Source organism: Dermacentor andersoni, chromosome 10 (genome assembly GCF_023375885.2).
Source record: "Dermacentor andersoni chromosome 10, qqDerAnde1_hic_scaffold, whole genome shotgun sequence".
NCBI lineage: Eukaryota > Metazoa > Arthropoda > Arachnida > Ixodida > Ixodidae > Dermacentor > Dermacentor andersoni.
In genome coordinates, this window is record NC_092823.1 from 80,312,515 (window position 1) to 80,335,269 (window position 22,755).

At 46.0% G+C, this 22,755-nt stretch overlaps 1 protein-coding gene across 3 annotated transcripts in view; it reads right to left on the reverse strand.

The window, feature by feature from the left end:
• Positions 1 to 5,151: 5,151 nt before the first annotated feature.
• The window catches only part of LOC129380698 (uncharacterized), a 190,074-nt gene continuing 172,470 nt past the window's right edge, over positions 5,152 to 22,755 (reverse strand). For 2 of the 3 annotated variants that reach the window (XM_055062465.2, XM_055062464.2), the window contains 2 exons: positions 16,565 to 16,618; positions 5,152 to 5,397 (listed from right to left, as the gene is read on the reverse strand). In XM_055062465.2, the coding sequence (XP_054918440.1) occupies positions 5,353 to 5,397; positions 16,565 to 16,618 (99 nt within the window). In that variant the 3' untranslated portion in view covers positions 5,152 to 5,352. The remainder of the gene's footprint in view (positions 5,398 to 16,564; positions 16,619 to 22,755) is intronic. The other variant, XM_055062466.2, reaches the window with a different exon arrangement.

The following is a 22,755-nucleotide window of genomic DNA, read 5'->3' on the forward strand; positions in this document are numbered from 1 at the left end:
ACAAACACAGCCAAGGAAAACATTTGCTACCCCGATGACAAGCACTTATGTCGAAATGTTGGCTACAGCAACATCCCTTGTTCCAACAGTGTTGGTCTACGTACATGTTTTTCTAACACAGAAGTTACTGCTTTGTTGTGTTCTGTGATTATCCTTTTTTGCCGCTTTCTTTAGGATGGAAATTCACGAATACTATTTGTTCCTCCTAACAGCAGCTAGTTTATCCTTGCAAGGCGTCTGGGGTCAAAACCAGGTACAAGTGTAAGACGAGTGATTGAAGAAAATAAAGTTGCTTCTGTGATCTAAGAACTCGAGGACTGAAATGTTGTACCTTTCTGTATATATGCTAAGCAATGCATTCGTATCACAAAGTGCAAATTGTTTTCTCTCTGCAGCCATGCCAGTGTGTTGGCAAGGCAATTTTTTCAATGGTGACCTGCTGCTTCGGCTATGAGCTGCCTTCAAGACGTTTGCAATAAAGGAGATGTACTATCGTGTAGAAAAGTACCCTGGAAGTGTGAGCGTCGACAAAATTGTACCTCTGTGCCCAAGACTGCTGGCAAGAGTGGGTCACGTATGCCCATTCCGACCGCAGATATTAGCACGGCTGATCCCAGCAAATAGCGCACCAATAAAATTCGGTCAACGCTCGCGCACTTCGTCCTAACAAAGATATAATCACCAAATAACATACGCCTACTGCGCAGCCACTGATAGCGTCTGCGATATTTCTGTCCCTAAACGCGCACGTGGCCCTAATTGAGTCTACAGTCACTCAGGAGAATGTTTACTCATAGCCATCTGGTGTGCGCCAGAAAGCGGAAGACTTATCGGTACTCCTAACTAGCGTGCAAAGTATACTCTCTAAACGTGTAGCTTTGCCGTCAGTCATTGATCCCTGTTCCGCTGATATTGTAATCACACTGAAATGCGACTGTCCGGAAAAATAAGAAGTAGTTAAATATTGAATAGTGAAAACTCCTGTAATTTGCACAAATATGACCGAGGGATTCGATCACGATTGTGATAGTTATCGAAATGCGCTTGTAGCAAGGCAATCCGCTTGTTTCATCATTAGAAGTTGTGTGTTTAAGAGTGGCGATTGCAGAGCGTTACTTTATTTTCTGTACCCGGTAATGACTGCCTGCTGCTTCTATCTCACTTTGTGACGAACATCATGATGAAATTACTCACCTTATTATTAGATACTTTACGTCCACTTTGTTGATGCTTGGGGACTTTGGAAGGTATGCTACCCGCGCCTGGAAGGTATGCTACCCGCGTATGAGACCCGCGCCCATTTTATTGTGTCAAATTATTCACACCACTCTGGCATCCCGTCGGGGAAAATAGCACAAGAACTGCCTGACCTCTCGCTGCGTCGCAACTGCTCTCGTCCTTGCGTTTTTAATAGATATATTATTTACCTCTTGTCCTAAAGAAAGCCTTTTCAGTGCACCCAGTCACATCTTATCTCGCACCGTCCGTTTACACAAAATGGAAATGCCATCAAGTCAATCTAATCTGTACCATTGTTCCTTTTTGTGAGGAACCATTAATGAATGTTACCGCCTTCACCCCTCCACAGTCTCAATTTGTGACTCCACTAACTAGAAGAGTGCTCTTCAAATTGCCTTATAGTTTGATTTTCCATTGCCCTATATTGTAAATATTATATATTTTCACCACTCCTTTCTGTTATACCTACTAAGCCTTGAAAGAACGCATATATTAGTAAATACATTAGTAAATAAACAACTGTGGGTCTGGATCGAGGCACCTCCGGTTGCCAATCCGCATGAAATCGTGGGCCCTCTCTTGCCGTTGAGCCAGCTGCATGCCTTCGCGTATTACTAGTCCGTACTTAACTGCACATCCACTCATGTTAAATATTCAGTGGAAGGCATGGCTTACGGACAAGGGAAAGGAGAGCCAAGTGGCTCTCCTGGACCAAGCTCCGCGAGTCGCTGGCGCCAGTGGAGCCCCGAACTAGAGGCCCAACCACGCTCGCCTGCTTTTCTTTTTGAAAAATAAAGTTTATTTCCTTCCTTCCTTCCAGGTGCATGGGTGGACTTTGTTGTGGGAGTGCCGGCCTCGTGACCTCGCTTCTCGTGCCGCTCTGCACAGGAGGGAGCGGCGGGTGGTTGCTGAGTGGCGTCACATGTGTCAGTATAGTAGGATGTGGTAGGGTAGGGTGTGCCCAGGGTTGAAGATGTTGTTCTTTGGTCTTCTTTTCTTGGTGTGATATTTTCGGTTCCTTCGGTCGGGTGGTGTTGTGAGGTCTTTGGCTACAGGAACTCTCAGAGATGCCGCCAGGTTGTTGGTTTGTCTTTAATATTTTGGTACCACGCCTAGGTATAGTCGTATTGGTTGCGTTTGGGCGCTGGCGCCCGTCTTTCCCCACTCGGGATGAAATTCAGCACTCTGAATTTAGCCATGAGCCAATCTTTGCCCTCGCGCAGAACATCGTCGCTCTAAGCGGTGCCAGTATTAGTGTTGGTTGGAAACACCTGCGCAACCCTCTAATTCAGAACGGTAACATCGTTTACTTCACAAACTGAATACGCATGTGATTCTGCTGGAGTTTGATAGGCTTGATGTGTTGTAAAAGTAGGAAGTTCAGAACTCACCGTCTTACAAGTCATTGCTTTGGTATTAATAGATTTAGCCCGAAACGACCTGTCGTGACTTCAAGGAAGAAATCAAACAGGTGGTGCGGCTAGTTTTCCAAGCGTGCACATTTAGTAAACTTTATCTGAAATACTAGTTGCGTTCGAGCTGTCAACAAATCTGAAGGAAGGACATATGGGCAAGATACTGTCCATCTGTACAATGCGATATTTCAAATGTTGAAATAGCATTCTTTTACAGCGAAGCTGTTAAGGGCTAGTTTCCCCATTATCGTGTTCGCGTGCAGGAAAGAACTGTCAGCATCAGTAATAGCTCGAACGTCGTCTTCTCTCACAGCTGGCTCGTCGGCGCCCCTTCGGCGCTACCGCGTGTACGCGCTCGTGCAACTGCTTCCCCGTTCGTCGTCGTCGTCTTCCATAGCTGGCTCACTTGACGCTCGTCTTTCCAGCCTGGAATGCTTCACTGGAACAAGCATGTTCACTGGAACGTGCTTGCTTCCCGTATCGTACCTTCGAGGTGCGTTACTAATCATGGCTGAAACTCGTAAGCTTATGAATCCTATCAACGTGAGTACGGAGTGGAGCATCGATCACTTACGCCGCCGATTTATCCCGGCACATGTAGCGTGCCAGGCAGCATCTGGCCAAGCCAGATACGTCCGGCGGATGAAATAACGATCGCCAAACATTTGCTCCTTGTATGCTTACACGCGTAAAACGGGGCGTGCCGCCGCGCATTGATCACCCATTGTGTCATCGATCACCCGTTGTGATCACCCAGCACTTTCGTGTGTTTTGTGCACCTGAACTCTTGGCCAAAGGCCAACCTGACCCCTGACGCCCCAACCAACGCACGACGCACTCTGGTCTAGTGGCTCTGGCGTGACAAAGGAAACTTTCTGTACCCGTGGCAGCCGCGCCGAATCACGCCGAGAGCCATTGATCAGGACGGCTGCAACAGACGCTACGTCATACAGCGTAGAATGTTCTCGGGCGTACCGTAACTGCGCTGCGCGCGGTGCGCGTTCGGTTTACTCCTGGCTATACGCACGCCTTTATGCCAATTCTAGCGCTGGCGACAGAATGACGCGAGCGAATTTAAATACGACGTTCTGTTGGGCCCTCGGAAATAGTGCAGTTGATGTACTAATGAGTGCGAAATGAAATGTGCTACTGATTCCATTTGTTGCGTGAAAATACAGCCGCACGTACTTATCTTTCCCGCTAAAGGTAGGAAAAGGGATTATTTACCTGAGGAGACGCCGTGAGCTAAACCGTAAGTTGTGGAATACTTTGGGAGTTCGGCGCGTCATAAGGAAAAATAAATCGGTAGTGGTGTCTACGAGAACGTAAATGAATCCGAGGACACCTAAGCGCTTCTGATGAGTGGCGAATGCGAAAGCACTAATGTCTAATCGGACGCCGCTGAGCACTCTTCCGGGTTATGAACTCCTCGCGGCGAAGCGAGCGTATTCAAACGTTTCGCATGTTTTGATTTGCCATTCTCGAAGCGCAGTGAGAACGCAGACGAGAACTTACGCCGATAAGGAACGCTGGGATGACACAGGCTTCCGAGAGGGAGTGGGAGGGTGACGTGACGTCAAGGGTATGCCCTCTCCCTTCACGAATTACCCCTGCAGCAGCAGTTCCTTTCGGCCGGTCCGCTCTGTCGCGGCCCGAGTCAAGAAGCGTGAGCCAGCGCCACTGAGTGGCATCGCAGCATATTAAAAGTTTCGCAACTACAGACACCGCCGGATTTCTCGCTTAATGTGCCATGTGACGCTTTCGCATCAAAATAAAAAAAAATGACCTGGATCACACACACGGTGACGTTCAGTGGGTGAACGGTTGTGTACACCACTCCGCCGTGCGTATCGTTCCCAATGCAAGCCGCCGTAGGAAAAGCAGTATCACCTGGACGAGCCTCAATGACTATCTTTGGATTGTGAATAATTTTGCATCTACTCAACGCTATGAAGCACTTCCATTTGTAAAGTATTTCTGCAACACTGTCTATTAATTTGGAATCCGTCTCCGGACTTGGAAGAATAGCGTTTCAGGGCCCCTTTTGGGTTTAGTGTTTTCATCGTGGAGTGAAACGGACCTATGAAGCGGGCAAATGTTTTCGCTGTTAATGCTGCTTAGTAAGCAGTAACGAATCCACACTAAAGCGCACGTAAGGAAGCGAGCACAAGCCTGCAATGAAGAGTATATTCTTCGGGATATTCCGGGTTAAGCTAGGTACAGACTGGCTTAGAGTGCGTGCCAATATATCCAATTTAAACGCGATTCGGTCAAAACAGACTGAAACTCGTTCAGACGGTTCAAGGGTGCTACTGAACTGGCGAATGATCTGTGGGTTTCAGGTCTGGTGAAATTTATGACTGCTGGTATCGTGAGAGATAGTTAACGCCGGGAAAGAAAAAGAAGAAATATTTCCAATACAGTCCAAAATTTCCCTTTAAAGTTTATGTCTTCTTTCGTGCAAACAAAGTAACACAGTTTGCGAACCCCGCACACGATCGCAGCGTTTATTGAAAAAAATGGCAGGAAGGAAAGAAAATACACCCGTCTCAGTACCCAGCCAAACGTATCAATGACACCACATCGTCTTGAATTTTTTGTGTGTAAAATGCTAATTTGTGGTCTTTGGTAGAAGTAGGAGATGGAGCAGCGCTGACAGCATGTCCCTCTTGAGCAAGGCTTGTTGAGGTTACCGCGCTTACAAAGTGGCGGCGTATATTTGCAGTCTGTATATGACGAAGGCCTGCAGAAAATAGAAGAAAAATGTTACTGCAGAAACGCCAAAGTGGTATCGTCACATAGCGCAGAAACATTCTTTCCAGCCCCTCATCTTGGACTCATGCGGCTATTAGTGTTACCCGTATTAACCTTGGATAGGCTTAGGTAATGTAATTTCAAATAACATAATAAGGCTTAACGTATCCTAATTAACAGTACTATCATTATTACCCTTGTAATTCTTCATTGGGCATAGGCACTAAGCAAAACGAGAACAAGGTGAAAGCAGGAGACAACGTTTCGACAAGTGGACTTGTCTTCTTCAAGATCACTTGTGCAGTTGTCGAAGCATTGGCTCCTGCTTTAACCCTGTTCTCGTTTTGTTCGTCGGAAATTTCCATCTCCCGCATTCCCCGTATTTTCATTGGGCATATGTTATGTAATCGTACTTGATCTTAATTCAACATATATAATTTTGATGATCATTGATTAATTGTTATTTCACATAGTCAATTAGGTTCTGCATTTTAAAGGCTTAAAGGGACACTAAAGTGAAAAATGATTTCTTCTGCATCAGTAAATTACCGTTCTACGACACCAAAAACATCACTCTTACAACGATAAGACGTTTGGTAAGCCAGAAAAAGCGCAAGAACAAAATATGGGTGGCGACGCCTACTTAAGTTCCCACACTTGGGGGCTGTGACGTCTTGGATTTTGATGGCACATTCCAGGGCATTCTAATTACATATAGCGGTACAGACTGACTACATAGTGTTCTAAAGGAACCAAATATTAAACATGGCAAGTTTCGGGAACCTTTATTCAGCCAACGCGGCCCAAATGCGAAAACATATTTTGGAATCCCAGACGTCACGCTGACGTACCGGCGCTGGGATTTCGGCGCGAAATTGAAATACTGATACTTGGACCTTCATTTTCTTATCGAATAATCAAACTATTTTTTTTAAATGACTGCCTGCAGGGTTCTCAAAGAATGCTTCATTAGTCTAAACTGATTTATTGTTTCGCTTTAGTGTCCCTTTAATTATTATTGTCCCATTATACTCTACCTTAGGATAATTATTTACCCTAACATTTTCAGTTAGCCACACAATCTTTTTCAGCCTCAATAATCATCATTACGCTTAAGTAACGTTATTGCGATTATTCTTTGTTACATATGGAAATAAAGAGCTAAATTTTCACGTAGAACGTAAAAAAAACGCAATCGCTGAGTGGGCGTTGATTGCCTACGGTCTAAGTAGAAGTTGCGCTATTTATTTCCAGCACTAACTCGCTCAAATATCGGCTCTTACTACCACGAATACCACCGGATAGGGATCTTCTCTACACGGGGCTTCTTGATACCTAGAAGCCATATCCGGTGGTATTCATTATCTACGGTTCTAGTTCGCTGTAGTTGCTCGCAGTACAGAACTTGTTCGGCAGCAAATGCTGAGGAACCTTTGGGACAGCCTACCTAAGCGGCCCCATACGTCCAAGTGTGAAGTGAAGACTATCGGGCAAGTTAATCTACCGGAAAATGTAGAGCACATCCTCACTCTTGCACCCAAGTTCGCCGTGGAGCGAAAGTTGAGTGCCCAGGAACAATTGTCGCTAGTTCGACGTGTTTCGCGATATGCAGACAACAGTGAAGCTGGAAGAGGAATTTCAGAACGAATCCATGCATTGAATCGTGGTAAGTGCTTGTCTTGTCTATTCCTCACTTTATCCTCGTTTGTGCCCGCTTGACCGTGATCTGCTATGCCTAACCAACTGGCCCAAAAGTCGCTGCTCTGTGGTTTCAATGCTATCATCAGCCACGTAATCCATTTTTTAAAAAGTAAGAACCACTGATCGATAAGACAGGATCATCGCCCAGCAGCCGCGTTCGGAAATAAAGGCTCGCTTTCAAAGAACAGCATGTTTCACACAATTGCTGAAAACTAAGCTAAGTGAAGCGTTCTTCATAGGTTATAAGTATGGTATACAAAAAGCTATCGTGGTAGTAATGCTAGTTTACTTAAAACTACGTGCGAGATGCTCTCTGCATAATATTCTACGATCACTGATGTTTCGTTCAATTAGCATCGAGGTAAGGCGCACGTAACTCTACGATACCTCGACACGCGACCTGCGTGAGATCTATGACCCCGCACCTCTCCTGTTGAATACCACCATTGCAGGGATAGACTCGGTTTTGAGGAAACCGTTGCCGGATGAGTCCAGCTTTTTTATGAAGACTGACTGTTGGGATCGATGTCCTTGTACTCTGACTGTGGTATGTTAGAGCGAATTGCAGTCATACACGCGAAAAGCAGGCAAGGACGAGCTGTACTAGCAAATGATTATTCACAAGCAGCCTATCGATACATAAACGAGCAGTTAGTAGCGGGACTCGTGCTTTCCTGTATTATTATTATTGAGAAAACAATTATGTGGACACTCGAGGCAAATTTCCATTGTTATGGTCATCGCTGGCCCCCGTAATGTTCCGCATAAATTCTACGTACGATAACATGGAGGCAGCGCTTTATTTGCTCTATGTACTAGCAAAAGCAGTCGAGGACGAGCGCCGTGGAATGGTGGCTCTATCTCGCACGCGCAACGGAGGAAGCGCACCGCCCTCCATCGCGCGCAATGCAGCAGAGAGGGGAAAGGGGGATGCTGTACTCCGGAGGCGGCTGCATAGGGCAGGGCTGTGCGTGGCCGCGTGGGCGCTATCCTAAAAGCGATCTGTGGTGCGTACAGAAAAGACGAGGCTGACGGCTGATGGCTTTGCGTGTGCTGTATTCTCGACGCTTAGTTCTCGTTGGGCCGAGTCGCAGCACGAAGGGCAATGCGCTCACTGCGGCTGCCTCACTTCCTCTCGCAAGCGTTCCGACAACGAGTGTCAGCAGTAATCGGGCGAGCTGTGTTGATGTTTCCTTGTGCGCGTGTGGCAACATGCTCGGCAATTTAGCTATAAGCGTATGTTTGCAGCAGCTTATGCAGCTGATAAAGCAACTAATCTAACTTCGTATAGCTTATCTCATAATAATAATAATTGCGCTTTCGAGTCGAATCTGTGGCTTTGTTTCGGTATGCCTGCGGTTTTGAGGTAAACTATCATGTCAGTTTTAACGCGATAGCTTTGAGGTCTCCGTGTAGCCAAAAATCCAGCATAAGCCTCCGGCACCGTCGTTGCGGCAACAATTAATCCGAAACGCGCATAGCCAACCACGCAGGCCTTAGTGAAGCGCAACGAAGTTACTTGAATATTTGAATTTCTCAAAGTAAAATGGGTCACAGAAAACCTGAAGCACGACTTACATACATGGTAGCGTCGGATTGTTTTCAATACACGAGAAAACACAATTCTCTTACGCGGAAACTCAATAACAAACCCCTTTTGAAGTGTTTCTAACTTCCATAAAGCGATGCACCCGGTTCCTTGCAACGCCTCCAGATGGCACTCGCCTCCACCGCATAGCGGCCCACGCAAGAGGCCACGTTTCTACCAGAAAGATCACCTTCGTGCATAGCGTCTGTCGCCAGCGTTTTCCGGGAAATATTACGGTCACATAAGCTGCAGTTGCCGGGAAGCGTGAGAAGCAGTCGCTGATCTTCGCATGCACGGTATCGCGTTCCAACCTTAAAAGTGAAGTTTAGGTATCCTCCACATTTTTTCATTCGCATTGGGCAAGATGGTCCTAGTTTTCGTGGCACCACAAACGGAATCGACCCAGTTTTCATTAATAGGTGCCCGGGATCGGCCTAACTTCTCACACAATCATCGGGATCAGCACTTCATAACCCTCCCTCTTGCACAGGGTCAGTTCTCATTGCACCGTCACCAAAATTAGCCGAGTTTTTATACGACTTTTCTGAGATTGGACAACGTTTTCCCTCAGGTTCTCTGGGATTTCGCCAGTTATCGCTAGAACAGTACCAGCATCAGCCCAGTTTTCACTATACCTTCTCTGAGGTCACATCTGTTTTCACCACCTTATCATCGAAATCTGCCAAATATTTATTGCATCTTTTCCGTGATCGGCCTCATTTTCATCATGTGTTTACCGGGATTGGAGCAATATTAAAGAGAAGCTTTCGAGAATAACCTTCGCGAAGTTTTCTGAACAAGGGTGTGTGCCTACTAGCTCACACTGAGAACCTACTACAAACTTTATTACCCTTAACGGTGTGCTGGCTGCTGGAGTTGTTTCGTTGGGAATTAATCAGCCGGAAAACAAATTGACCGTAAATATTCATTTTCAAACCAGCAATTTTGATATGTGTACTTGTTTAATTTTATCGGGTGTCAACCTTTCACAGCATAACAAATGCTATCGAGCAGCGCAGGGTGGGCCTCAATTTGTCGGAAGTTTGTCGAATATATAGATAGTTTTAACCGTTGCCCCCCCTGTGTCACCCGACCTTATGTAATCTGAGTAGATGTATGTGCGACGCGAAATGTGTAGAACGGGCTGGAAGACGCGGGAATCAGCGATTACTATGGAACCTTCGAAAAGCCGACGCGCTTAATCCGCTGACCAGACTTCGATGATCCCCGACCGTGTTGGACGCTACTGCTGTGCTTTCGGGTGTAACTTATTTTCTTGGCCATAAGTTCACCCAATAAAATTTATTTTTGTCACTCACAGTTCTACCATTGTATTATTCACCGTCACTACTGCCTGACAATGTAAACCATCAAGAGCGCAAATCACTTGATAATGCAAACCTTTCCGTGCTTTCCTGCCTAGGATTTGTGGTTGGGCACATCTGCTTGGGGTGTCTTTCGCTGAGTAAAGCGCACTTTACAGTTGCACTATCTCCAAGAACAGCAAAGCGTTCAAGAAATATTCCCTAGGTTTGGCCTAGTTTTCACTACACATCCGGGTGTGCCTTGTGTGCTATTACATTCTCTCTGGCTTCGAACAATTTTGCATCATCGGGATCAGCCAAAATTTAGATACAGCTTTACCGTAAACGCGGCAGCTTACATTGTATCAGGAATATGTATAGTTTTGATTAGACTTTGCCGAAGATCGGTGCAGTTTGCATTACACCAAGTCCCGGATGGGCCCAGCGTGAATACCACCTCCCTCTGCATCGGCCCAATTTCCGATATGCCCTCACCGGGTAGACACAGTTTTCAGAAAGCCTTCACTGCAATCCATCGATTTTACTGTTACACTGTCTGTCAGACAGACCTAGCTAATATTACACCATCCTAGCGATGAGCTTAACTTACTAGTAGACTATCTCCTGAATCGCCCGTGTTTTCAACACATCCTTCCTCAGCGATGGGCCCGATTTGCTATTGCACTACGTCTAAGACAAGCCTAAATTGTATTGCATTTTTCCAACCATCAACCCAATTTACGGCCTCTGCAATGGGTCCAGCTTTCATTACACCTCTTCTGCCGTATGCCCAGTTTACCGTTGCACTGCCTCTCGAAAAGGCGTAATCGTTTCACATATATCCTCAGTTCGACGCAGTTTTATTTACACCTTCCTTGCAATCTGCGCACTTTACTCTCACACTATCTCTTAGATAAACGTAATTTTCATTGCACATTTCTATGATCTGCCCAGTGTACTATTACACTTTCTCTGGGATCGCCATAGATTTCATTCAAGCACCGCAACCTGCCCAGTTCAATATTACAGAGCTTCCGGGATAGCCCTACCTTTCATAATACTGCCGCCAACGCACTTGCTGGAAAGCTTTGGGACTGACCCTGTTATACGTCTCCTGGATACGTCTAATTTTCATTACACCTTATCCGCGAATTAGAACTGGGTTATGCTAAGTTTTCGTGAAAGAGTTGCCGTGAGCCAACATTTTTATGACACTTGCCGGGATCGTGGAGATATTTTTTTTTTAGCTGGGCCTTGGGATCGGCCCAGTTTATTATTATGCTGTATCCAGGATTAGTGCAATTTCCCTTACAAATCTAGAACCTGCAGAGTTTACTATTACATTGCCTCTCCAATAGGTCCAGCTATTATTAAACCGGCTTCCAGATTGCAACAACTTTCATTGTATCATCACTGGGAATTGCTCAGTTTTCATTACATCATCCCCAGGATCGGCACACTTCTTATCACACCCTATCAGTGATTGGCGTAGTTTAATAGGTGCTGCTCAAATTTTATTAAGCATCCCACAAGATCAGCCGAATTCGCATGACACTCTCCGGAATCGGCTGAGATTTTATTACACGTTTCGGGATCTATCCCATTTATTTTTACATTGTCGCAGGAATTGTCCCCATTTCCAAAACACCTTATCCACAGTTCACCCAGCTTTACGCGATGAACCAAATTTTATTCAACTCTCCGAGACAGGACAAGCCTTCAATAGAAATGTTTGGTGATGGGCCCAATTTAGTATGACACTATTTCCGGGATCAGCCCATTCTACAAGTTCAGCAACCGACTGAGCAGATGTGCTAAATCTCCGGGAGGAACGCAGTGAAATCGCGGCAATATAAGTCCATTATACGCATAAAGCTAGATATTTCTTGAAGGAATGGTATTTGTTGCTTTAGTAGGTGCATAAGTGTGTCGGGAATATGTCAGTAAGACGCACTTGTGAAGAAATAGTACAAGTCGCTGTATGTGCTAATGCCTGGAAGATGCGTCTTTCTAAGGTTAGCAGCCGGAAAAAAAACGAAAAAAAAACGAACGAGCATGACATTCTACAAAAGAGCCAAGGTGTGTACAATTAAGATCTTTTGTACACTGGCAGTGCTGTTACATTCCTGCGTCGCGTGTAGGCATTCCGTGATATAAGTGTCAGACGGTTGGAGATGTTCCGACACATCGAGTATTGACACGTGTACTTGGTTATGTTTCACTGTGACCGCGTTTCATCGTCTAACAAACCTTATGGCCCAGCGTGGGACGCGTCAGCATGTTTAGGGAGTTTCTGGAATGTTACCGATGGTTTGATCCGGTGTCTCTTGTCAGCGAACATTGCGTAATCTGACTTGTGTGTATTTGCGACGCGAATTGTGTATACCTTCTGGAAGACGCGGGGGCACCAGCGATTTCTCTGGAAGCTTCGATGGCTCATGTATAAAAGTCGATGCTATTCACCCACTGATCAAAGTTCCTAGGATCTACGACTGTGTACGCCGCTTACGTTGTGGTTTCATTGACACGTGTTCTTATGGGCAAAAGTTCACCAAATAAAAGTTAGTTTCGCTATTCACAGCTTTCCTACTGTATTCTTGACCGTCACTGCAACTTCAGAACGTTATAGTGCGTTGGCCTGTTCTTGCACAACAATCACAATGTACATAATAGTGAAAACGTAACACCGCGAAATTTCAGTTCGTTATGGTACTTTTGCGCGTGATCGCTAGTTTTTTTATTGTTTAGATTTCTAGGTTTTATACGTGTAGGGAAGTATTCGCTGTTGCTCAGCGCCAATTAGAACGAGATGGTGATCAAGTACTATGAGAACCATAAAAAAACATTTACAGATACAGACATTTTACAGATACTCAGCGGTTCACGAAACCCGGGGGCAAATTTTAAATCGCGAGTACACATGTAAAAAAAAGATAAGTATGCTCGGGAGATAGAACCGACTAATGCAGCCAGTTATGCGGCTGTCACCGCAGCATGTCTCGGGAACCTCCGGCCTTTAGTTGGTTTGATCATCATAGGAGATGTTGTGAAATATTCGCCATTTCTGAGAATGTTGTAATGTACTTTTTGGATACGAAATCATCAAATGGCTAATTGAGCCAAGATGCCGGCGTCTGCAGCAGCAAAACGGTGCTTATATTCCCATTGGCTGCGGTGGCACATCACCTGCGCGGCTCGACGGGGCACAGCGGCCAAAATATTCCCATTGGCTGTGGCTCTGGCGTTCGAGGTGTTGCGTGAGCCGAATGGCATCTTGTTACGTCTCGTCGGTGGTCGCTTTAAGCAAACGAATGCTCAAAGAACTCAATAAATGTGAGAAGTGTCACGTTGGCTGTGGTGAGTTTTGTATCCACAAACCCACACTCAGAAGCCGAGTGTCTTACGCAGTGGACTAAGCCAGCACGTCCCCAATATCAGGCCTGTGCATTGCGCCTTACATCGTGCTACTTGGACCGAAACTACCATAGCCAAGTCCCGTAGGACAAAAGCGGCGACATCAGAATCACCGCAGCTTACTCGGAAGCGTCTCCATTAGATTCTATGACAATAGGGAAAGGTAGCATGACGTCACCAATGGAAGTGCTGTGGCCTCATGCTATCTAAGGCGCGTTGGCCAAGCACGTCAACGCGCTCCCTGGCACCCGAGGAGTTCATAAACCGAGGGACAGCTCAGCGGTGTTGAAAAGGACATTAAAAATCTATGGGGACTTTGCTGAGCTAAACTACGATAGGCGAAAGCCTGTCTATGAATATCTCTACAGCTGTTCTCCGAGCTGTTCTGCGAACGGACGCTGCCGTGGACGCAAGCATGGGATGATATCACAGTCATTTGGCTGCAAGTTTTGTCGCCGATATGCACGCACCCCCGCGCGCATGTCCGCGCTCTCCCACACGCCTACTCGCACAGCGCTATTGGCATGGCACCTCATCTCCTTGCTCCCCTCGCCGGTGATCACCGCTTTCATGCGTCCACCACGCATTGCGCCCGGACACTCATGAGCCACTTAGGGCTTACGTCTTAATACATTCGCATTCACAACTCACAAAGGGTGATTAGGCATTCTCCTATTTTTGTTTACTTACGCTGGAATAAAAACGCGCCCGCACATGTATCGCGTCGTTCGGTTCAGTCAGTGTTCTCTAAGTATCAATAAATGTTTTCGCCATTATCTGCATAAGTTTATGGTGTAAGCATAGTCCTTGCATGTAGTACCTGGTATCTTTGATGGCTAAATCTCCGTAGCAGCTATATGAACTTTCGTCGACCGCACAATGGAAAGCTTTCGGTGTCAGCGCTCACCTGTAACTTAAGAAAAGCGTATACCACACTGCGTTGTTGTGCCGCTTTTGAATTCCGCCAATGCACAACACAGGAGATGAGCCTTGCTGTAAGTTTGTGTTTATAGCCAGGGAGACACACGAAGACAACAACAAATACCAAAGAAAACGCCAGAAGATACGGAGTGCATTGGGAAGCCAGTTTATATTTTTTAGTGCTAAGTTAACGGAATTTTATTTTCTGTTTGTGTTACAGAGTAGTTAAGGCTCACTGAACGAGTTAAGGGTGATTATCTGAGCTGACGATGAATAAAAAAAATAGTCAAACTCGTTTCCGACTATGCGAAAGGTAGCCCTGTCGCCCCCTGAACGTTGACAGTCCTAGACATACTCTCAACTTACTGATAAGTGAGGAACAATGAATTATCTTTAACCCATTCAAGCTGTCAAAAAAATATCTGACGAGTTCATTTTTGCATAGAAATCGAGCTTGTCGCTGCATTGTAAACGATCAATCCGACCAAGTTAGAACAGATGCCGGCCTTGGCCGAATAAATTACGTGATCAGCGTACCACAGAGCACCTAGAAGGCACCGAGCAAGATATTTTTCTTGTTTATTACGGAAGTCAGTAATATTCAACGACAACGCGCAACGCACAGAAGAAAGAAACACTAAGAAACCCCTCTAAATAGCACGAGGAAATCAGCGTGTGCGCTTTCGCCGTGCCCAATCGATGTCCCGTAATGCAACTTCCGCCCGAAGAACAATTGCTGCGCCGGCGCTTCCAGTGGATGACCTCAGACCGCTGGTGGCCGCATACCGTCGGGGCCGCAATGGCCAAATACTTTCGCGTTGCACGCTCTCCGTACACGTTAGGTAATCGCAGGTGTTCCAAACTATTATTGAGCGCTTCGGCCCCCGTCCCCCAGATGCATTTCCCATGAATCACTGTTCAGGTTCAGGACGTGCTAAATATGGATTAATTAATCTGTCCTGAAGGCTAGGATACTGCAGAAATCGCTAGGTCAGGTGTCCGCACAGCATGTTAAGTGCTCACACATTGGCGCATCACACATAAACACCGGCGAGCACCACACACTGCACACAGACGCATACTAACACCATGCACGCACGAAAAGATGAACCTGACCACAGACATTAACGCAACCTTACCAACGCACACATAAACACACGCACACAAGCAGCGCGCTTCCGCGACATGCACGTATCACAGTCCTACACCCGGCGACAAAATATTACGGACCATGAAATCCGAGAAAAACTCCGCAGCCTCACAGCGCAGTCTGGTATTTGCATTTAGAGCCTCGACTACAATATGCTAATAACATTGTTGTGTGCAGTTTTTACTCGCTACTGCTACAAGTTTCTGAGGAATTGCACGTTTTTTGGAGATCCCGTGGTCCGTAGGCTTTTGCCGCCTGGTGTACACCCATAAGCACTCACACTTCTCTCACATACAGACACATCACTCACATATAAACGCGGAAATACACATAGATACACAATCACGCATGCAGGTAGGCCCACATATACAAAACAAACGTATGCAGAAAGGGGGCATAAACACGGACACAGATCATACACGCACACACATAAAAGTCACACATACACACAGAGAGAGACGCAGTACACATATTACATATACATACGCGACAACATGCACACACACGCACGCCCGTACGCACAGAGCGAGAGAGAGAGAGAAAGAGAGAGAGAGAAATTTTTATCAGGATAAACACCACATTACTACACTAGCGCTTTGTGCCGTGTGGCTTTTGACCTCACTTCGGGTTTTTTTTTTTTTCTGGAGTAGAACAGTTTTCTTAGGGATTGGAATTTGCCCACGCGCACAAGCTAATAAATTCAGCTTACATAAACACCGTGGTCACTGATTACATCGGAATCGCGCTTACCTACGGAAGCCATTGCGTGCTTTATTTACGGAGATAGGATGCTTCTTACAATTGCAGTTAACGCCAAATGAAACTTCAAGAACATAACTTTACGCCTATTCGGTGACCCATATTTCACCACGGTGAAGTGCAATAGACAAAACGAAGGAATGCAAGAAGGAGGGACAAGCCGTTTTGAGATGCATTTGCTAAAATATGTTGAATTTCTAAACAGCGAATTCAGGGCCCAAGTAGACAGTCCAACGTGGAGAAGTTCCCCGTATGACATGAATGGTTTTACATGGGTTTTTGCTTAGCTTTCCTTACTAGAATATGTGTGATTACTCACATCAAATGCAGTCCAGATGAAGAGATAGAATAGGTTTCCTGTGATCAGGGCTGACTGAAAAATCAAAATAAAGAATAGAAGCTGTTCATAAGAGTAATGTATTGAACGGTTTAGGGCAAACTGACTACATACTTCTTATAGCCTTTCTCATATGTGCGAGGCAATTCTAATGGCCAAAGCGAATTGGTTACATTTAACAAATCAAGCCAACTGGTCATTACTGACACAGGTACATAATTCACGTTTTTTCCTCGCCATTTTTCATCGTCCAATCACTATGACCAAATTGCCGCTTGGAGCTGAACGCCCCTAGATTTCTAAAAAAATTCCAAGATGTTGTCCCCGATGGAATAGTCAAAGAGCGCTGCCTTATCTGATTGGCGACTCTACAGGAATGATAACGTACTTTCCTGAACCTACGCGCTCATCAGCGATCAGGCTGGAATCTACGATAGCCCTTGAATTCCTATGACTTGCATACCAGGTGCCCACTGGGTTCTGTTCCCAAGTGGAGAGGCTGCTCAGTGCCGGATACCCGTATTCTTTCCTTAGTGGCTTCGCAGAAAACTCCTCGAGAAGTGCGGAAAACTGTCTCCGGTGAGGCAGCCAGACAGCGACAGAAGCAGGTACGCTATCATACCTTACACTTATGGCTTTTCTGACAGCATAAAAAGAGTCGCCCGGCATGTAGACTTTGGTGCTGTCTTGCCGGCGCCTAATAAGCTAGGTCGACTTTGTCGACAGGACAACTACGACAAACCTCAACAAACAGTCCCTAGAGAGAAGCATGCCACACCATTTGTCAAGTGTGAAACCGGGGTGGTGTACGAAGTGCCTATTCCTTGTGGACACTCCTACATCGCGCAGACTGGTCGTTGGTTAAACAATCGTTTAAGAGAGCATGCGTGTAGTCTCAGCTGAGGTACGGGCAGCAACCTGGTCTTACACTATAGTGCGTGTCATGTGTGCCGTACTAAGGGGCCTGACTTCTCATGGTGCGCGATCCGCAAAACGCTACATTAAGGCTCGTGCACATCAAATTTTTCAGGTTGCCGTTATCGCAGCGAATGATGCGTCTTGCGTGAGCACTCAATTTGTGGCCCTGGCTGAGGCAGAACTTATGTTAACGACCGCAGTACGTAATTCTGGGAAAACGTAATCGGTGTCTCACTCTTGTAGTCATGCCCAATGATGTGTTCTTGTTTTCTATAGGTATATGCAAGTTGCTTCTTAACAAAGAATTCAGTCATCATTCAACGACAGTGTGTGTTCCCCCTTCTTTTCCCTCGTCTTTTCGCGTTGTTCAGCTGTAGAGTATGTACCGACTAGCCCAAGCCGTCGCGGTCCTGCATGAAAGCTGGTGCACTTGCCCACAGCTCAGATTCAAACCACGACAATTGTGATTTCCGCTATCGTTTTGTTGTTAATGTTGTTTCGTTTAATTCTAGTAATTTTGGCAAAACATACATTTAAATTCTTGGTCCGCGCACTCGGCAGTTCTATTCTGGACAGTGACTACAACGTGGCGTCGTGTGGAAGGGCTCCTTCATTTCGTAGCCGACGTACTTTGCAAGCTAAAATCATTAGGATAACGCCACTGTGTAAGACCACTGTGTTAGGCGTAGGCTACAAGGTATGCTATGGGAGTGCGGACGACTGCCTCAAAGAACAACTGAGTTTTCTCCAAAGTCAAGAGCGATGGCTACTCCTTTAGTCAGCATCAAGGATTGTGATTTTAACCGTGTAGCAAGGCATCCGTGTAGCAACTCCTGCTTCGTCAGACGGCCAGAAACGTGGCTCATAACCTTCGCACGGGTCTCAACATTCAACAAGTAAAACTCTCAAGACAGACTGCGCCACACCTACTTTACATTGCAAAATGCCGCCATGACATAGTACGAAAATGGAGAGTCTGTTCTAATCACATAGGACCTTTTTCGCAGAACCTTTTAATGGCTTTCGCAAACGTCACACAATCGTTGCGTGGGCTGACAGGCGGATGGGCTAACGGGCACGCTCAGCGCGAAAAAGAAGCAATTTCACTCAATGTTACGGACTTTAACAGTCTCAACGCCTAATATAGGGCAGTCAGCAATACGTTCATCCCCTCGAAGTCCACCTTACCAACTTCGCCAGTGGAATTCGCAGAACAACCAACAGTCTTCCCGGGCGTAAACTGAGTCAACTAACATTTTCCTCCTATAACATGAGAGCGTTTTTCTCATAATTAAATATTTATAAAGAAAGCAACAAAGAAAAACCGAAAGAAAGCACTCGAGCAGTCTGTCACAGCCCGCACCATGTTTGAAAATGACAACGACAGACTGTACTCAAACAAGTAGAGGAAATGCTGCGCGAATTTTCCACCCATTCAACTGTCGGTAGGAATCACTTCAAAAAAAAATATATGAAACGCAATGTCCCCATATGTTATTAGACAGTTTTAGTTGGGCGCTCGCAGCAGATCTGCGCGCGCAGGAAACCCGCGGAGGCGACAGTGCGCATGGGCTGCGCGCAGGAGCGCGCACGGTCTCTTGCGTACGCCCACAGCTTCTCAAAAGCTGCGTAGCTTCCGCTGCTAGTTCTGCGGGCTTTTGAGAGACGCTCTCGCGTGCTCTCGCGTATCCGCGAGAGCGCATTTTTCGATACGGCTGTAGCCGAAGATACGACTCTGTCTCGTGGATTGACTGATTGGCGGCTGATATTGGCTACACAGTTCCAAAGGTCGCATATGGCCGCACTGAGTAGTGCACGACCGGCTCCTGCGCGTGCAAGCCAACAAGCCCTTCTCAACTTTTGTGTCCGGCCAACTATTGCCGTTTCGTTCGCGCGTGCTTCGTATGCACTTCCTCACACGGTGCGTGCGCGGGTGGTAGCGGAAACCCAACTAAAAAGGTCTATTGTCGCTTTAAGAAATCATGAAAGCAGGACGTACACCCGCTCTCTCGAATCGACGACTCACTGAACTGCCTTTCCAGTGACAAATTTCTTCGATGGCTCTCGGAAAAGGATACTCGCCATTAAAACTCGATGAGACTGCTCAAAATAAAACCACGCTCATCAAGGCTGTGCAGCACGGCCCATTAAATTGTCGTGTCATTCGGGTTTTGTAGGGCGCCTGTAAGGCTAAGAATAAGATGTTGGGATGACTGAAAGGCGCGGCCTATCTCGTCGACTTGGACAAAGTCGTCATTGGTAAAACACTCGACGATTATCTCAGATTGTTTGGATCGGTACATGAGGCATTGAAGGCGTCCGGGCCCCACCCAGAAGTACCAAAAAATGCGTACGAAAACCTCCTATTCCAGCGCTACGTCATCAGCAAATCTGGAATCAGTGCTGGCCCTGAAAAGACATGTCATAGCAGAGTTTCTGCAGTCAGTCCACAAGAAGACAGACCGTAGTTTCTTTTAATTTTTGGTACATGTGCCTATGGGCGTTTTAAAAACGGCTTTGCTCGCATGGCCGTGCCTCTGGCACTTCTAACAAAATCAGATGTCAAATTTAAATGGTGAATAACGGAGGTTTAATCGCTTCAAAAGTTGAATCGACGCCTGCAATAGACATCGGTGACACCTCCAGAAGGACAAGGATACCGAAATATACACCGACTCAAGTAGAGTAGGCATCGACGCTGTGAAAGTAAAAAGAAAAAAAAAAGAGACTTCTAACGTACCGATTACATCAACTAACGCTAGCTCGCAGCTATCGCAAGCCAAAGAGAACCATTCTATCAAGGAAAACGCCATCAATGGCATTGCAATGGCAATGGCAGAATTTTGGCCGTACCTTTACAGGAGGCCCTTTGTAGCCGTAAGCGACCACCATGCCTTGCGTTTGCTGGAAAACTGAAAGGGAGCTTCAGAGACGCTCTCACGGTGAGGATTCAGACAGTCAGATTTAACACCAACGTGATTCATTTGTCTGGGTAGAAACACTTGGATGCCAATACGTTATCCCGCGGCCCTTTAGCAAGCCAGCAAGGTGAACAAGAGGATGGCGTCTTCCTTGGAAGAATAAGCGCAAAAAACTTCACCCAGAAGCAGTGAGCAGACACTGAATTGAATCCTCGTTCTTTACGTGACGAACGGACGACTTGATTATCAAGCAGGTCGTGGCGCGGGACTGCAGATTACTTTATTTTGACCACCAGGGGATCATTACCGTGCCCCCTGTGCCCGGGACACTGTTGATTTTGCAATTTGTCCCCATCGAAATGCGGCCATGGCGGTCGGCATTTTAGGCCCCGACATCGTGCTTAGCGGTGCCACGCCGTAACCCCTAAGGTACCTTGGCAGGTACCTTAGGGGTTACGGCGTTGGATACGTGGGAAACGTTGTTGGATAGGTGGAAAGCAAACCCGATATTGTTCCAAAGCCTATTTAGGCGAATATTTTGTTTTCTTTGAAGAACGACGTCTTCTTCAAGATTACCTACCCGCCAGTCGATCTCAGCTAACTCCTCCTGTAGGTACTATCATAACTACGGCCAGAGGCCTACGTGACAACCTGACAGCAGCTCACCATGGCTGCTATGCTAGAGGGAATGTAAGCGAAGTACTGCTGCTATTGTCTGATCCCCGATGTCACTCATTACGTTTAGGCATGCCGAGACCACGACCGAAGGAAGACACCCCCGACAACGCCGTCGGTGTTGCTACAGCTTATTGAACCGCCTTGCCGACCATTACAGCAAATCGAAATGGACTAATTGATGCATTACCAGTCACACACTTCTGTAAATAAGTAAATCATCCGGCCTAGCGGCCGTATCACTCGTTTCGTTGAAACGACAGCCTTGCTGGAAGGTGGTGCGGCAGAGGAGGCGAAATACTTCATGGATAACGTACTCATTAAGCAGTGTCCGAGAAACTCCTATCAGCAACAGATTAATGCCTTTTACCACGACACTTACTAAAGCCACCCTGCAATGCAGCTAGATAAGTCCCGCTGCACAATAACCCAACAATCACTGTAATCATCTATCATCTGCTGCTTATTCACATCCCTTATGCACCTTGGTTTATGTAATCTATGTTTGTTGAATCGCCTAGTTTAAATAATTAGAAATATTATATATGTACTATGGCTTCTTATAAGCTAATATTGTATAATTGTACTAGTACATTTTTGTTGTTTGCTGATGCTCTTGTGCATAATTTATGTTCTTCACTTATTTTCCACTCCCCTCTGTAATTTCGTCGGTCCTAGGAAGTACGCTAAATAAATAGATAAGCCGCGGGACAGCCGTTCTTTCCCCCAGCTTGCCACTCGCAGACGAATAGCCGTACGGAACGCAGGAATGAGGCCTTCCCCGAGACGGTAGCCATGCAAGTCGATTTCAAAAACAGGACGTCACATGCCCTCCTTCCGTAGATAACACTTGCTTGCAAAACGGCATTGCACGAACCAAAGCAGAGGACGTTGTAGGAGCTTGTTTACGGTAGTAAACAAGTGACGACCTTTGACACCATGCTGCTGAACGTGCTCTAGGAAATGTGCTCTAGGAATGAACGAATGCCAGTTGGAACTGCAAGAAATTATTTTTTTAAAGCTATGAGCATGCCACCTTCTATGCAGTTGCATCATTCACAACAACAAGTGTTGCATGCAGATGTGGAAAGAAAAATTTTACTGGAGATGCTGTCGTTTAGCCACGTCTCGATTAGTACAAGAAGAGATGTCACGCATGAATCAATGAGTGATGAAAGTGACATGTATTTTGACATCACACTTCAACCGCTTGTGTATAAGAATGACACGTTTGTAGAAGTGTTATGGGTGTGTGGTTGGATAAGCTGTCAGTTTCCACACTTGCAGAAGATGAAGGTTTGGCTTGTCATTCCAAAGCATGCTGAGACAGTCGCACTGCACAGTTTACTTCAGAGTCCCAAACATACGTGTCGTTGTTGACCAAGAGCGTGTTAAAAACCAAGCATGCTAAGGGTGAACTGTCTCATACTGAATACAAATTTTAAAAAATTAATAAGAAAATACATGTATCTGTCATCCTGATTGCTGATTTGCTGTTCCTAAGTGATGGAGTAGTGCGAAAGTGACATACATATTTTATTTGTACATATTGTACTCAACCCACTGCAACCGTGAAAAAAAAGGAAAGAAAGGAAGGAAAATGCAATTATGCAAAATTATACAGATGGAGCATCCTTTTTTTTTCATGCTGAAGTAAAC